This window comes from Neltuma alba, unplaced genomic scaffold (genome assembly GCF_004799145.2).
Source record: "Neltuma alba isolate B1F8T4 unplaced genomic scaffold, ASM479914v2 tig00011018_pilon, whole genome shotgun sequence".
NCBI classification, from domain to species: domain Eukaryota; kingdom Viridiplantae; phylum Streptophyta; class Magnoliopsida; order Fabales; family Fabaceae; genus Neltuma; species Neltuma alba.
The window spans coordinates 1-18,608 of record NW_021635771.1 but is presented as its reverse complement, the minus strand read 5'-3'; the positions used below and the strand labels follow the sequence as shown (position 1 = coordinate 18,608).

Here is an 18,608-nt window from a genome sequence, read left to right as displayed (position 1 = left end):
TTTATCTAAATATTTATTGCTTTTTTTTAAAAAAATTGTTTTTAATTATTTATTCTCTCTTATTTGCCATACTCTCTTATTACATTTTTTTATATTTTTTCTTTCATTATTTTTTTGTTTATTACGGTATATTTGAAAACAAAAATATATTTCTAACCTATTTATTACTTTTAACAAATTTCAATAAATTATTCGTTACTTATGAATTAGTTATTTGAAGTTTATACTAAAAAAGAAATAAGAATGGAAGAGTATACAGTGCTATTTCTCTCAACATGGATCGTACAGATGCTACCCACACACACTTTTGCATTTATAAATAGCTAACCATATGCCCGACTTGGTACACAGAGCAGCAACGTTGTCTCCTACATATATATCTTTCTGATCTCTCGAATCGTTCGACCACCTCAGCGTTCTCCAAAAATGGCGACGAAAACCAGGCATTCTGACCAACTGGCCATGGAAGCCTCTTGGAGACTTTAAGGTTTCTTACGTTATTTCATTTGTGTGTGTGTGTTGTTCAAGGTTTCCTGGTATTATGTTATTCATTTCCATGCAGAAATGTTTGGCTGACATGTATGCTTAATTTCATGGTTTTTTTTAATATGATGGAAGTGGCTGCTGTTGGCACCGTGGGTGGCACACAGCAGTTACAAAATGATAATGAAGGAGGGAAATGAGAGGGACGTTGGATACTTTCTGATATTTCCATATATGTTGGTGAGGATGCTTCATGATCAGATTTGGGTTTCTTTTTCTCGTTATCAAACTGCCAAAGGCAAAAACAGAATCCTTGACAAGAGCCTCGATTTCGAACAAGTTGATAGAGAAACCAACTGGTAATTAACCAATCATCTTCTTCTTCATCATTCTTATATATATATAATCTCTCGTTGCTTGGGTTTTGATCACTTATTAAGAAACGTACAGTTAACCATAAGGACCTATCATATCTGTGTGTGTTTGTTGCTTTAATTTGTAGCTCACTAAATAGGTTACGGATGAAAAACAATTAGTTAACTTTAGTTAAAAATAATAAATAAATTAGAAATATATTTTTATTTCAAAATATATCCTTATAATAAATGAGAAAAAGGATGAAAGAGAATGTGTAAGGAAATGTGATAAGAGAGAAATAATTAAGGGCAATATTGATAAGACAAACTCAAGTTGAAGTTTATAAAATGAACCGCATTTCTTTCTAAATTTAAAGCTTATAAATAGGATCGGACGGAGTGGCTTTTGAGTTCTTCATGAAAGACATTTGAATGGACTCTTAATTACTACTCCTGAACCCATCTGTTACTGAATGATAAATTTCGTGGGGTCTAATGAAAGTTCGTGCATTATAAAAAATTTGAGCTTTTCTTAAATGGAAACGATACTTAGCTCCAAAACATTAATTTGATATAATTAAAAAAATGCTGAGTAGAACCCAATTTAAAATAGTTGTGATGGATTACAGTTCTTTTTTCTTTTAATCTATGTATTTTTTTTTTTGCATGATCTCTAATTCTACTAAAACAAATAATGAATTAGCAACGAAATTTTTTAATTAATGTCACTAATTGATTGGTGATGAAATTTTATCGTTAAACTAATTTGACAATGAAATTCTGTCCGTAATTTTGTAATTTTTTAGTATTATATGTGAATTTCCCGCCCTCATACTCACACAGTTAATTTTAACAATATCTCTTGGAGTGTGAGTCTTGCATGTTCTATGTATTTTTGTTTTCTCATTCTTCTTATGATTTGGTAATTAATTAATGAAGGTCTCTATAACTCATTGCTGAGCCATCCATGATTATGAACCCATAGGGTCCACGTCATTATATACACCATGGAGCCGTCGGCTTTAAGTGTGTGTCTCCTGATCTCTGCTTTATGTTCATTTCTGCCAAACCTCGAATTAAGTTAGTGTCCCATGCTCCCATGAGAGCCTTAAGCAACACGAAAGCTTATTCGACTGTGTCTTTTAATTACCTGAGAGGAAATAAATGTATAAATAATTAGCTTGGCATTATTATATTCCTATCTGAAAATCATGTCATTATATAGGCCTCCACCCTTTTCACACCAAGACAGCTAGGATAATATTTTTTTAAAAGGAAAATTGAAATAAGTCCCACCCAAGAGAATTAAATAGAAAAAAGTCTCTTAAAATTATCAAATTATTTTGCAATCCCAAGGAACCTCGTTGTAAGAGATTTTATTTGTTTAATTACCAAATTGTTTTTATTTTTTTTAAAGTATGTATTAACAACTGAAAGAACAGTCATTAACAACTTAAGGTGTAACAATTAACAATTATCGCAACAGATATTAACAACACATTTTTCAGCGTATCACAAAAAAAAAAGCATGAGTTGTCAATATCTTTCATGATAATTGTTGATAATTATACCTTAAATTGTTAACAACTGCACTTTCAGTTGTTAATATATTTTTTTCTTTAAAAAAGAGCAATTTGATAATTAAACAAATGAATCTTTTACAATGTGGACTTTTTAGACTTCAGATTAATTTAATGATTTCAAGAGATTTTTTGTATTTAATTCTTTTGGGTGGAACCTTATTGCTTCTTTTTTATTTTTTAAATTAAAGAGATAGGTGCTAATGGTTTGAGGTTACAAATAAGACCAAACTTGCAACCTCCTACTCATTAAAGAGCTCTTATGCCACTAGACTACAAGCCATCAAAAAAGACATGATAATGTAAAACATCTAAATTCTCACATTGAATGGTACGAAATGCTTTGAGGTTTCTGCGCGCCTGATTTGTATAGTCATATTAAACTTTAACAAATTCGGATTAAATCATGTAATACTTTAAATGAAGGTTAACTTTTTGTAGGCATCTTCTACAATCACATAGGCTTAAATGGAAGTTATTGTACCTGAATAAGCCAAGTTTATCCATAATTCTTCTTGTGTTAATTGATTTTTGCAGGGATGACCAAATAGTGTTAAACGCACTTGTGTTTTACATTGGGTATATGTTAGTACCAGAGGGTTCTAATCTGCCATTCTGGAGAGCAGATGGAGTGATTATCACAGCAATTCTACATGCAGGACCTGTGGAGTTTCTGTATTACTGGTTGCATAGAGCTCTTCATCACCATTTTCTCTACTCTTGTTACCATTCTCATCACCATTCCTCCATAATCACTGAGCCCATCACTTGTATGCACACATGTTTTCGTCTCTCATCATAATCTTTACTTTCTCTCTACATCTATTTCATTCTCATCAATTCTATAAGTGTGTGTATGTTTATTTGTATGTATATCAGTTATTAAGACTCATAAATATGATTTTTTTTTGTTGGTTCGGACAGCTGTGATACACCCATTTGCAGAGCACATAGCATACTTTATGTTATTCGCAATCCCGTTGTATACGACGGTGATAACAAGGACGGCATCCATAGTATCATTTGCAGGTTATCTTGCATACATTGACTTCATGAACAACTTGGGTCACTGCAACTTGGAGCTCATCCCTAACTCTCTCTTCTCCTTCTTCCCTTTCTTAAAGTATATCATGTACACCCCCTCGTAAGTTCCTTTACTCTCTCTCTCTCTCTACAATAATTGTTCTTGCAATTTGATATAAATTGAGGTCTTAGACTACCTGGAACCATCCCAGGTTGTTCAATAGATCAAGTTTGGTCTAATCTGATCTCGGGTTGGAACTAGACTACACCAGACCATGATTTGTTTTTTTTTAGCCTGAGGTCTTATCTAGACCAGACCTCAGGTTGATGATTAACCCAGTCTAGTGTGGACTATGCACACCCCTATATATGTGTGTATATATATATTGAAAACATGTTTTTACTACTCTTAATGCAAGATCTTATATATTGGAATCTTTACATATAAAATAATCGTAATTATTATTTTTCATGCTCATCAAAACCTAACAATTTTGAATCCCCAATTATTTAATAGTTGAAGAGCAGCAAGCTAAGAGTGGGGGATGTTTATCCTTGAGATATTGAACATATGTCTTTATAACATTATTACTACAATATGTCTCATATCATAGACAACGTTTTCGTTCCTCTCATAAATTAAATTAATAAGATACCTAATCATGTGCGTAGGTTCCTTCACAACATGAAAATAATTACTTTTAAAACATTGATTATTTATATTAAAACTTAACATGTAAATCATAAAACGTACGTCTTCTGCTAGACAAGATGTGCATCATGAGGATGTATATATTTCTTTTGGGAGCACAGAGAATATTTAATTGGAAAAAATTATTCTAAAAGAAAATAACGCAACAATCCTTTAAAAACTGACATATACTTTGATAAATAAAAATAATAAATATAAGTAATTAGACTTTTCAATCTTTATTTTAAGGGCACTTTCTAGAAGGATTGGATGTCATTAAGTAGGAAATAATGATGCTTTTCTTTTTCTTTTTTTTAAAAATCACCCTGCCATATTTAAAGCTCAATGCAATATTTTCCACCATGAATCATTAATTTGGATGCACTTCGTGATTTTAAATATTGGTAAATTTAAAAATTTATCTCACTTTCAAACGAAACTAATGACTTATTTACCTTTCTTTAGTTTGTGTGAGATGATCAAAGGTGATTTATAATAAAATCAAGGAATCCCCTCCCTCATATTCTCTCATATATATATATATATATATATATATGAATATATTGCAGATGTAATATAATTGGCTCTCAAAACATTAAAAGGCAAGTTAGGTCTGCAGTCTGCTTCTCGATAGCCTTACATACACGTAGTAGTGGTTATTTGCATTAAAAGTGCATACTAATTTAATTTCCAACCACTTTGCTTTGATAATGAATCGAAACCCTATCATGTCATTTCATTGTAGGGTAATGCTATAAAAACTTCGTTTAAGTAAAAAGTCGTGGGTTATACATCTCACTTATAATATCATGTTATTAGTACTTGCTTTTTTAATTAAAAAATATTAAGTGATGGGATTTATGAATTCAAGAGTTTCTCCAATTAAGTTGATATCTTGGGATTGAACTCTTTATTCGGACTTGTATTAACAAAAACAAAAAAAACTTTATTAAAGGCCCCATGTTCATGGAAATTGCATACGCCTAAATGGCTAAATATAAAGTTTAATTTAATAGTTTTGAATTGATAATCTCATTCTTTTTTATTTCTCGATGTATTAATTATTTCTTATAATACACACATCCAATACAACAAACACACGTGACAGTTCAAACCACGACATAGAGAAAGATTCATGCCTCTCCATTCCCAGGGCAACTTTGACCCTTGCTCCTTATTATTCAACCTTACTCCATCATTATCAACTTCTTCTCTAACTCATTCGAATACCAATATCAATTTCCAGTGGAAATATTAATCTTTCTGCAATAATTTTAATCTTGATTTAATTCCATCCTTTATTTCTTATATTACTTTTGGATTCCTAACTTTCATCTCGTGAAATGTCATGAATATTCTTCTATAAAAGATATTATGAAAATCACTCACAAAGTCATGTGCAGTATATTTCACAGTAGAAGAATATAATTAACAGTAATTTAGTTAATTGATCCTCAGCTGATTTGATTCTTTATTTGTGTGATCAATAGGTTCCACTCTCTGCATCACACTCAATTTCGGTCCAATTACAATCTTTTCATGCCAATATATGACTACATTTATGAAACTGTGGACAAATCCACAGAGACAACATATGAAACATCATTGAAGCGAACAGAAACCGCGCCACATGTTGTGCACCTAACACACCTCACAACTCCAGATTCCATCTACCATCTTCGTTTAGGTTTTGCTTCTTTAGCCTCCAAACCTTCAAAATGGTACTTCTTCTTGATGTGGCCTTTCACTCTTTGGTCTTATATCATGACTTGCTTTTATGGCCGGACGTTTGTTCTGGAGAGCAATACATTCCAAAATCTCACCATGCAATCATGGGTTATTCCAAGATTCTTTGTACAGGTATGGATTTTTACTATTATTAATCATTTAATTATCCAGTTCATTTTCTTAGGAAAAAAAAGTTAAAGCCAGTCATTTGATTATTTAATTAATTAAAAATCCTTTTATAGTATATATCCAAGAGTCAAAGAGAAACATTGAATCAACTGATAAAAGAAGCGATACTGGACGCAGAGTTGAGTGGAGTTAAGGTCTTGAGTCTTGGTCTTCTAAATCAGGCAAGTTTCAATTTTTTTTAAAAAATCTATTTAAAGCTTAATTAATTGAGTATACTCTCACTCTAATGAATGACTTGAATATGTGTGGATGTAAAGGGAGAGGAGCTTAACAAATGTGGAGAGATTTACATACAAAGGTACCCACACCTAAAGGTGAAGATTGTGGATGGAAGTAGCTTAGTGGTTGCTGTAGTTCTTAATAGCATTCCAAAACAAACAAGTCAAGTGGTTCTTTGTGGTTCTTTTACCAAGGTTTCTCATGCTATTGCAACTGCTTTATGTCAAAGAAATATCAAGGTATGTTCAATTTTACTTATATGATTATCTAACTTTATTTTAATGAGCATTGTTGATTTGAGGAAAAGATTAAATAATAATTTACTACTACCTCCAATCCTTAATATAAGAGCTAGTTGGCTAATTTGAGTAAATTAAAGAAGTTGTTAAGTTAATTATTTGTAATAAATAAGTGTTATCTTTTTTAAAATATCCTTACTAATCATGTATATTAACTAGAACTATCATTTGACAAAACTTTTAACATGTGCAAGTGTACAATTACTACAAGGACTACCTTGGATAAAAAATGAATAAATATGAGATAAAATAGATTGGGGTCTTATATTTAGAAACAAGTTTAAAATCAAATTAACTATTATATTAAAGATCAGAGGTATATATTGGAAGCAACAATCCACTCATCTTAGCTAAATCTGAACTTGATATATGTCATATAATCAGAATCTGAAATTACTCAGTTCTTTCCTGCAGGTAATAACGACGTGCACAGACAGCTTTGAGAATCATCAATTAAGGATAAGAAGACCTGAGTTGAGAAAGAATTTGGTTCATTCGACATTGGACACTGCAAAGGTAATTAAATGTACTCATTTTTTAACCTAACATCATCATACTCCTCAATTATTGATGCAGTAGTCTAACATTAGCACAATATTATGTCACAAATTGATTCAGATATGGTTAGTAGGTGAGAAATGGAAGGCGGATCAACAAATGAAGGCACCAAAAGGATCGTTGTTCATACCATTGACTCAATTCCCTTCAAAGAAGTTGCGCAAAGACTGTTTTTATCTCACCAAGCCTGCTATGATAACTCCCTCTTCTTTTCAGAATTTACACTCGTGTGAGGTCAGTGATTTATATATATATATATATATATATATAGACAGAGAGAGAGACACACACACACACAACTGTTTTTGATTTCTAAGGAAGAAGTAAATTAATAAGTTTCATTATACATATGACAGAACTGGTTACTAAGAAGGGTGATGAGTGCAAGGCGTATTGCTGGAATACTGCATGGCTTGAAGGGTTGGGGCGTAAATGAGTGCGGAGAAGTGATGTTCAATGTTGAGAAAATATGGCAGGCGAGTCTTGAACTAGGGTTCTGACAAACTCAATTATTTTTATATATTTTGATATCTTTTATATGGGTTTTGTCAACTTAATTAGTCTTTTTAGCTTTAATTGATTTAATATATTTTATTTTGAATTATTATTTTATAGGGGCAAAGTTGTCATATTTTGGTTTAATTGTGATTAATTGATTTTTTTAGGACAATTAATGCTACCTTATCTTTGAATTTTTGCTTGCAGGTTTTTGGAAGATTTTGAAATGAAAATTAAAATAAAAAAAAAAGATAAAAGAAAAATAAATTAAAAAATATATATAATAATAAAAGGGGGAGCAAAACGCAACGTTTTGCCCCCCAACCTAATATACTATAATTCTTCATCTCCACAAGACGCGGGGGGAAGAAGGCACGAGCTGGGGCGGCGGTGAAAAAGAAAAATAAAGAGGACCAGTCAAGACTTGTGAAGCACGAACAGGAGAGGACGCAAGCGGCGTGAAAACAGAGCTGGGCGACGTGAGGCGAGACGCGCTGGACGAGCACGGACGGCGCACAGGGACCTGCGAGTGAAAGAGAGTGACAGCACCCTTCATCACCACCGTCTTCTTCACTGCCATGGCCGACCGTATGAGGAAACTTATTGAAGTAGATTCTGAAATTATGCGTGGCTAGAGCTGAATAATCCTCTAATTCAACAATAATGACAGGAGCTTGGATCATCAAAGGGGAGTTTCAGTTGCTTTAATTTCTTACTCAATAATTGTTTAACAATTCCTAGGTCTTAGGATAGTTTTTCTGATTATTGAGATAATTGTATTGCTTAATCTGATTATATTTGGAGATTATTGTGACTGAATTATTGCCTAGCATTTGACATTGGGATGTTTATAACTTTGATTTAATTACAATGTTATGGTTATGACATTTGTAATGATTTTGGAGTTAATATATTGTGATTTTCTAAGGTGGCTTAGAATTTTGGATCATATTGTCTCTTGCTAGCTTTAATTCTGTTATTTTGGATTTAAGAGTTCTAATTAAGCATTGGTTTCTAGCATCCTTAATCCCATTTTACTATTCTGGTTGCAGTTAGTAAATTGGGATTTTAGGAAAATATTTTGTGGCAACTCGAGGTGGCTCGGTTGTTGGATTAAAAGCTTAATCATAATTCTTAATTCATTGTTTTTAACTCCCACATCTTTTAGAGTGATGATTGCCTGCGTTGTTGAATTGGAGGATTGATTATCATCAATGTTATTTGTGTGTCTCATTTTCATTTCTTTCATCTTCAGTTATTTCAATCATCTTTTATATAAAAGAAAATAACAAAAAAAAAGTATTTTAATTTCAATTTAATTCAAGGCATTTAGTTAGCAATCTTTCAAAATCAAAAAATCCTTTTTATAGTTTAGGTTATTTGCATTTATTTATTAGGATTCAATTTCATTTTCGGCTCCTCAAAGTGAATACGACCCGGATTGTGCACTATATTACAGTAATTCGGTTAATTTTTAGAGTAACCCCAAAGCGACAATTAAGGGAAGTTAACTTCAGGTTCCGCCCACTGCCATAGAAGATTCCCTTCACTGAACCCTAATCAACTAAATCATATCAAGATGGGTCCTCTTAGTTTCATGTTTTGCTCGCTCTGGCTCAAGTTGGCTAGAGAAGATGATCTTAATCACTTCATTTATTGTCGTCGTCTTTTGTTCTCTGTTATGTTATGTCATGAGATTGTAACTTTTGTGGTTTAATTTTTATTTGAACTCTTAAACCATATGCTTGTACATATATAGTGTCATGATATAGAAATGTCAAGGTATGTGTTATGCTACGTTGGCTCTCGTCCTTTATTTCACTTTAGTTTCTCAGATGCACCACTACTCCTTCGGTCCTTTTTATAATTCATAAATTCAACAAAATATTTTGTAATTTAGTACTCCATAATTTGGTTCATGAAATTTAATTTTCATCAATATGTTACATAAGGACTAATCTTGCATGGTTATGAAATTCGATAAATATTAAATTGCATTAATCAAATTGATAATTGAAACAAATTTGAGGGACTAAAAATTTTGATGTCCCTTTTTTAGGGAAAAAAAACCCTAAATTCTGGACCATGTAATATTTTAATTTGGGTCATTGTGTGTGCGTTTAAAGAAAAACACACGGGCTTGGGCATAAGTATATCATGGATGGGGGGCTTCAAGAACATAACCCCATCTAGGAAAAAGGCTTATGGGCCCAGTGGCTGCGCATTGGGCAGACCTTTTTCTGAAGAAACTGGAGCTCTTACCCAAAAAAAGGAATCAAATTATAGTGCCTGCTTTTTTTTTTGGGAATTACAATCAAGTCCTACAAAAGAGAAATAATTATGAAAAAGTCCTAATAACAATTTCAACAGCCTATAATGACAAGTCCTCTAGTGAGAATAACAACCTATAGGATTTGTTTTTCAATTATTTTCTTTGTCTGGGATCTCATTGTAATTCTTTTTCTTTTTTTTTCCCGCCAAAGCTTTAAATTAAACTTCGACGATGGCAAAAAGATAAAAGTAAACTGGCAGGCAATTGGTTAGGTGATCATCACACATGATTTGACTAAAGATTTCTCGACGATCAAAAGTAAATAAAAATTCAAATATATATACTATAAATTAGCAACTTGTTATATGATTCACTAAGTTAGTACAACTACTTTTCAACCTTATTGTTTCCGAAATTAAATGCCTTGATTTATGTACAAAGTAGTTCACAGCATAAACATCTGATATTATCCCCCTTTTTTTTTAAAATAAGAAACAATTTTTTTCGGAGTATAAGAAACAAATTGTCTTTGTCTAAGATTTTAAGGTTAATACAAACTTTGATTTTTTTTTTTTTAAGTTTACCCTCATTTTAGTTTTGGTCCTTCAAATTTCAAATAATAGGTTTTGGTCCCTCAAGTTTCTTTTCATTTAAAATATTTGTCCTTATAATCCAATAAAAACTTAGACCATTTTACTCTTTGAAGGATCAAAACCTATGATTTCAAGCTTGAGTGATTGAAACCGAAACGAAGGCAAACTTGATGGATCAAAAATTATATTAACTCTAATTTTAAAATGGTCTTGTCACTTTTACCCTTATTAAATATTCACTTATTATCTCTCTGAAATAAATTTTTACTCATTATCTCTCATATACTTTTTTTACAAACAAGGGAATAATTAGAAGAAGATGTATATATCTTACACATTTATTGCTTTTAACTAAATTTGACTAATAGTTTGATCCATATGATTTTGGTAGTTGTTTCTTATAATAAGGGATGGAGGGAGTATGTTTCACTCTATAATACTACTTTCAGCCCTTTATAAAGAACTAGTTGAAGATTTGATTTAATCTTAAATATAAAATCTCAATCCACCTTATCTATAGTATTTAGATAACTACCATAAAAAGTAATTTTTTACCACTATATAATTACAAAAGAGCTACTGCTTTTTTTTACAGTATATGTTGTGTTAAACACCGTAAAAAGATGTTGCTAAAACTGTTTTTTATAGTAGTGAAAATGAAATATTGTGAGGATGATTTAGCATTAGTGACCATCCATATATATATATATATATATATCTTAATACTACCTTTGATCTTAATTATAAGACCTCATTTGTAGTCCACAAATGAGGTCTTATAAATAGGATAGGAGGTAGTACATGTTATTAAAATTATCCTTGACTACATCTTAGTAGTGGTTTAATTTAATTACTGTCATATCGTGAATTAATTACTCCACCCGATATTTATTATAAGGATTTCTAACATGCCTCTTAATATAATGTTTTACTCAAAGTAATAATTTTTTATCTAATATCTCTGGTAAATTATAAAACTTTCTAAGTAATTAATCAAACTCTTTTAACTAATGAATTTTATTGAGGATAATTTTGACATTTTCTAATAAAAATTAATTTTAACTAGATTTCTTAATTTACATAAGCTGTTAATATGTACTTATAACTAGAATTTGGATAGGGAATAATAAATAATAGTAAGTCATTAGAACACAGTCTAATATGATGAAAAATTTATTGAAAAATAATGAAAATTTTCCAATAAATGAAATGGCTATTATATTTAAACGTGTGCACCATCATTGCCAAGTGCTTTGGAACAATGATATCTCACCTAACGCTCGTTTTTTACTCAAATTTTCACATCGGATATCCAAGTGAATTGAGACATAGGGTCCTACACTTAATTAATTGGACCCTTAGGCTGATAATTCCATGCTTAGAAAGGAAATTATTATGACATAGTTAAACATAATATTTATTTGAGGGTCCCACTTATAAGTTATACTAAGGTATATTTTAGCATATGTTGACTAATTTCTATCATTGTCTGTCCAAATTTTGTGAAAAACTGAAAACTTTCATGAAATTGGATGTGTGGTAGATAATTGGACAAAGCAAAACCGACAGCCCAAAGTGACTTTATGTTGAGAAACCCACAAAATATATTTGAATTTTTAAAATGGAATTAAAAGTGATGATCATTATACATTGTCAATGACTTCTATGAGGGAATATTATTGTTAGTTACTAATTTTTTATCATTATGATTGATGAGAGTGGGGAGTAAGTTGAGTCCAACTGTAATAATTAAACATTACACATTAGTTGCTTGGGAACAATGGTTCAAGCCAGGGTTATAGAATGGCTTATTTCTAGTTTGTCCTTTCATGTCAAAGGAAAACAAAATGACAAGTAAAAGAGGACCAAAATGGTAGTAAGCGGCATCACTCTCATAAAGAGAAAAACATATATTTGAATCTAGGAAAACACACTTATTGAGAATGCTTTAATCTTAATATTTCTGACCTAATAGCAATTAGTCTTAAATCCAAAGTAACTTAAGGATACTTTAAATTATGTAAAAAAAATAGTGCATATATATATAATTGTATCACATCATTACAGAAATTTAGTTTCAATTTTATGACATTTTATTTTTTTAAAAAAAACACACAATCACATGACTTCATGATTTTTTTTTTTGGGTTTTATGTGATTACTACATGATTTCAGAACGAATATTTGTATTCATTTAGCACGTAACTTTTAGTTGATGAATACAAAAAGAAGTAAGGGTTTGATGGGTGGCACAACCGACGCCCCATGCCCTATTATGGCTAAGGCAGTGACTTCCAATTGTAGGGAGAAGGACTTGGAGGCCTAATATTAAAAGTTGATTGCTCTAAATTATTGAAATGTCATTTAAATACTTATATTTTTAAGTGAAATTAAATGACAACACACAATTACCAAAAAGTTCCTTCTTTTTACAGAAAAAACCTATTTCTGTGGTAGAACTCTATCCCTATTGTCAATATTCAATTCATCATCAATCGCAGCCAGAGACACCATTGCCAGTGATTGGAACTACTATTGTTGATGGCTGGTGGAGCAGCCACCCTATTAGAGTTGAAGCGATTCTCAGTGCCCTTTTATTTTTTTTAATTAAAAATTTATAATCTTATTTTTTTAATTTTTTAAATCAAACTCATCAAAAAATTTTCTTCCCTTCTTCCATTTCTCTTGTACTATATATAACCATTTCTTCCATTTCTCTTGTACTATATATAAGATTAGGGTGTACGAAATTTTGATTGCCAAACCGTACATATAGATTAGCTTTCATCTGTGCAATGCTTTAATTTATCGTGATTCTAAATTTAAATTTAACATCATATAATACTAGTAGTATACTTACAAATGATGAATGCTTGTATAGGACTTGTTTTGGCTTTTAATTAAATGTATAATAACTGCTGGATTTTATTGTAATCGAAGAAACATAAAATATAAAGCCGACAGAAACTTGAAACAACAAAAGGAACCTTAGAAACAAGCAACTAGCTAGGTAGCCGCTATGAGTCTGATACATGAAGAGATCATTGTGGGAAGCATGTGGAAACATGATATAATGTGTGTGTAGATACATTGAACTTTATGAGGTGATGGAAGTTAGTAGGATGCGAAAAGATTTTGTCTAAATAATTAATGACCAACTTAACGTCAATCACGCAGACATGCTTTAAACTGATATAGCAACCTCACCATCTTATCAATAATCCTTTTATAAACCTCTCTTTCTCTCTCTCTGACTTCGAATTAAGCTTAACCTTACTCCATGTGTTTTCATTCATCTAAGGACTTCACACATGGGTTAGTTCTAGTTAATCTAACCCTTGTCCACAGTCTGATCTAATATCACGGCGACATTTAGTTCAAATCATCATTAATAAATTAATCCATAGATTGTTATGAAGCTTTTACCTGATTTTTAATTAAGGTTCTTGTGATCTTTTTTAATCAACTTTTTGTATTTTTTTTATTTGCATAGTTTTGCTTGATTTTAAATAAGTCCTCATACCTTCAGGTGGTTAATGACAAGATTAAAAAAAAAAAAAACTATAAGAACCTTATTAAAAATCAAGTAAAACTATATAATGATCTGATTAAAGGGGGAAAAAACTCAGTGACCCAATTAAAATGATGTGAAACTATAAGTGTTTGGTAATAAAAACTACAAAGGCCTGACTTTTTTTTTTTCCCAAAACAATTAAGGGCATGATTATAGCCTTATTAAATACTTTCTGATTTTATATGTAATACTCATTTTATAGTGTATTTTATAATACAAAATGAGTTTTATATTTAGAATGTGAAGAAATATTACACGTTGCCTTATTCACTACGAATAATAAGCATTGCTATCAATAGTATTATTAAATTATGGAAAGTATAGATTTTTAGACATTATTATTTTAATTTTTTCCACATATTTTAATGAGGTTTTTTTTTTTGCAGCATTATTTATTTGTATTCATTTTATATTTCTCCTCATATTTTAATATAGAGGTTAGATATCTTAAAACCATAGGTTATCGGACGAAATAAAATAATCAATGAATTACGTAATGTACTAACTTGCATGACACATAATTAATTATTGTCAACGTCACTTTCTCTGTGCTCACACGTTCAAGATCTGTTTAAATACGACAACATATACAATAGATATTCATTATCTGAGATCTCTGATCCATGACTTGTGTTCTATCTTCTGTGCTTTTTACCAATATGACAATTTTCCTTCCTGTCCCACAAATGATTTTGCTTTCCTGTTTCTGAACATGCACTAAGCTGGTTTCTCTTCTATAAAACTTGCACTTATTTCACCACTTTTCAAGCTCTCACATGCCCACCATATTCACTTTGATCGATCACATAACTTTGTTTAATTTCACAGTTTCAAATCCCAAGATCGATCGATCGAAGTTCTAATTAGTTTCTCATCTTCTCTCTCCAATCTCTCTCTATCATGGCTGATATTGATTACCATACTAAAAAGCCACTGATCGATACAACTCCGACGTCGTCTCTGAAGCTCTTTGGCATTAACATTCACAAAGGTTCAGAATCTGATGAGGCCTTTAACTCCGGCAACGATCACCGGAAATACGAGTGCCAGTATTGTTGTCGTGAGTTTGCCAATTCACAAGCACTGGGAGGCCATCAAAATGCACACAAGAAAGAAAGACAGCTTCTGAAGCGAGCTCAAATGCAAGCTGCTCGTACTGCTTTTGCCGCTTCGCATCATACTTATATTCATCATCACAACCCAATCATATTTCCTCCACCTGATACCCTCACCGGATCGCCACCTCCGCCTCCGCCACGGCAGTCTCCGTGGCCGCACAGTGTGGCACAAAATCCACCACCTTCGGTGTATCATTCTGGGGAATTCGGTGTGTGTGTGAATTCTGGTTTTGCAGCAGGTTTGCATGATCCTTCACGATCATCATCTATGGCGGCATACGGCGGCTTTAATGGCGGCGATGGTGGCGAACGAGGCTTCAGTTTGGATTTGCAACTTAGTCTCTGATGAGTAAGGAGCATATTATTGACACTGAGATGCGCAAGATGTACGACAAGATCCAAAACAAGACGACACAATAAGGCTATATCAAGTTTGTAAGTATCTTGTCGGAGTTAAAATGAGTGTTGGATACAGTACTACTGTTTCATGTTTCGAGCACCAGTGCTTTTATTAATTAGATTTTGAGTTTCAGATGTGTTTTGGGAATTGATGTAAAAATCTTGGTTCGAATTATAAATCTGAAGCAAATGATATATATTCAAGCATTTTCAACACGCCCAAATCAGAACTTAATTAGAAATTGTTTTTCATTTTTTGACATATATACTTTTGTTCCACTTTCGCCATGTTTGTTATATAATTAATTAGTTTCAATAAACTTTTCCATAAGGAGAGAGAGCTATGGGAGAGAATGTGAGTACTATAAATATGGGATATAGGATTGCACGTATAGGAGCGTTTATGAAGAAAATGCTCCCATACCCGCAAGTCAATTTTCCCTAGCCTCTGTTCAAACACCTTAATTAGTCCATCCAATTCCAGTGGGTGATTGTGGTGCGAAGAGTCTAAGTGAGTTAGCAATTTATTTGCAGTGTCTTCGAGCAAGGTGATTTAGGATACTCCTTTTGTTCTTAATATAATACTTATTTAATTAATTTGATGAGATTAAGAAAATTAGATAAATTAGTTATTACAAGAAATATAACATATTTTTCCTAAAATACCATAGTCATCTTCCTTAATATCCCCCAACCTCCTACTTGATTATAGTTAAGGGAATATTAATAGCTGTAACTTAAAAAAATTTGATAAATATAAAAAATAGGTATTACATTTAAGACTAAAATTAACTTAATAATTAGGTTATATATTAAGGAGTAGAAAAGTATCACATAAAGTCCAAGTCAAACGAGTTGACTCGCCATTATGACAACTTTGCCTATGTTATGTTGGATGTTTTTACCCCACTATTTGAATTTATTCTACTGATAATATGGTGAATATGACTTGAGAGAGTTATTTTAATACAAATTATTGAAAGAAATATTGGTATCCCATAACAAGTGAATATGACTTCCTTCTACATTAACATTTGGGATCAAATGCTGATAGATGGAAAAAAATAATTCAAGGAGCAAAATCTGATAGAAACAAGTGTTATTTTTTAAGAAAACAATTTGTGACACGTTAAAAAATCAATTTTCTTAATTTTAACGATGTATTCTCTCTCTTTTTTGGTTTTATTCTTTTATCCAAAGAAAGAAACCCACGCACGCAGCCAATGTATAAAGGGTCAAGTCACAACTCCATACTCAATAAAAACTTAAAGAAGGTTATTAGAGCTATTGGACCCAAAAAACCCGGCCATAACGAGGGAGTTATTTGTCCCTTAGTGGAGGGAATATATTGCTAATTATTTAAAATCATTATCTTGACTGGCTACTACTAAGGTTACACAACACGATAACATCACACAGAAGTGTAAATATCTCTGGTGGAGCATTGAAGTGAAAGGATCACGGGCAATTAGGGTTTCTGGCAGGACCTCCAAAGAAGAAGAAGGCGCCCCAATTAGGATCATCAGAATGGTCAGGCTGGATATCGTAGCAATTGGGACGATCAATGCTGGTGAAGAGATGAGTATTAGGAGGAACCATTTGGTCTTTGTGATCGGCAATCTTAATGTTGGCAAAAAAGTTTGCTTTTCCATAACCTTCTCCTGCGAAATGCCCACTTCCCATTTGGGTTGTTGTGTTTTGTCCATTCGAGTTTGTGTTTATTACTTCGCCTCCCCACTCTACCGTCGTTGCGTTGTAAGAGAGTTAAGAGAACAAAGAGGAAGGCCAATATCCCATCACTTTATCTTCTCCGTATTGCATCCACCAGTCTCCGTTTTTAACATCCTGTGCTCATCACTTATCACAATTAATAATCCTTTCATATAAAACATGTTTAATTGACTTGGGTAGATTAAAAAAATTAGATGAACTAGTTAATCATAACAAATATGACCCCGATATCACTACAAAAAAATTGACTTTCAGATGTGACAAAAAGTCACAGATGAAAGTATAAAAGTCGCCTTTGAAAGTTTTTAGCGCGACTTGAAAAGTCGTTGCCGTAGTGACCGTGGTTGAAAACTTTCAGCGACGACAAAAAATTCACCCCTAAAAGACACCTTCAGCGGCGACTTTTAGAAGTTTCAACAGGAACATTTGTCATCACTGAAAGCTACTTTCAGCTGCGACCTTATTGTCGCCACTAAAAGAACTTTTGGCCTGTTGCCGCCAAAAGTGACGCTAAAAGTAATGCCTAAGTAAAATTGGCTTTAATGATGCCATGTCATCATCACTGACGCCACGTCATCACTGGCCACCTCCACCTCATCACTGTCGGTCGCCACATCATCACCGACCAGACGCCACGTCATCATCAGCCACCTTCATGCCGTTGCCACATCACCACTCTCATGCCATGTCACCCTTCCCTGCCACGTCATTGCCTAAATATTTTCATGTTAAATGTGTCTTCTTCAAGGTTTGAACTTGTGACCACCTCTTTTCGTGTCCAATTTTCTTATCGTTGAGCTAGATTGAATTTGTTTATTATTATTGTAAAATAAAATATATATATTATTATATTATACTTTCATCGGTGACATTAGAAAGTCGCTACTAAAGTCATCGCAGAAAGTGGACTTTTAGTGGCTGCGGTGACTTCTTTTGTCGACGCCAAAAGTCGTCACCTGAAGTCTTTTTTTTTTCATAGTGTTATATGTTCCTAAAATAGATAATAGACTAAAAGTGAATTGAGATCTTATATTTATAATTCATCTAATCCCCTAGTTACACTATCTTAGGGATCAAAGAGATGGCAATGAGTAAAGGAAGGACACTATATATATACTACCTGCGATCCTTAATGTAGAGTTAATTTGATTTTTAATTTGGTTCTAAATATAAAATCTCAATCTATTTTGTCTTTCATATTTATCTTTTTTTTTCTAAAGTAGTTCTTGTAGTAGGTGCATATGTTACATATTTCATCAACATGGTAGTTTTATATTTAGTAAACATGATTAGCAAA

At 32.2% G+C, this 18,608-nt stretch overlaps 2 protein-coding genes across 2 annotated transcripts; both read left to right on the top strand.

Moving 5' to 3' along the window:
• Positions 1–243: 243 nt before the first annotated feature.
• LOC114760763 (very-long-chain aldehyde decarbonylase CER1-like) lies at positions 244–7,626 on the top strand. The gene is made up of 11 exons (XM_028950052.1): positions 244–251; positions 415–487; positions 619–842; positions 2,957–3,189; positions 3,344–3,563; positions 5,624–5,993; positions 6,104–6,211; positions 6,308–6,508; positions 6,983–7,084; positions 7,187–7,360; positions 7,483–7,626. Exons 1-11 carry the CDS (start codon positions 244–246, stop codon positions 7,624–7,626), a joined length of 1,857 nt encoding a protein of 618 aa, XP_028805885.1.
• A 7,048-nt stretch (positions 7,627–14,674) lies between these two features.
• On the top strand, positions 14,675–15,822 carry LOC114760766 (zinc finger protein 6-like). The gene has a single exon (XM_028950054.1). It carries the CDS (start codon positions 14,964–14,966, stop codon positions 15,525–15,527), a length of 564 nt encoding a protein of 187 aa, XP_028805887.1. The 5' UTR covers positions 14,675–14,963; the 3' UTR covers positions 15,528–15,822.
• Positions 15,823–18,608: the final 2,786 nt, after the last annotated feature.

Coding starts and splice junctions, on each gene's coding strand:
- LOC114760763 (XM_028950052.1), top strand. Junction 488..618: donor AGCCTCTTGGAGACTTTAAG/GTTTCTTACGTT, acceptor ATATGATGGAAG/TGGCTGCTGTTGGCACCGTG. Junction 6,212..6,307: donor GTCTTGGTCTTCTAAATCAG/GCAAGTTTCAAT, acceptor GTGGATGTAAAG/GGAGAGGAGCTTAACAAATG.
- LOC114760766 (XM_028950054.1), top strand. CDS start 14,964: ATGGCTGATATTGATTACCATACTAAAAAGCCACTGATCGATACAACT.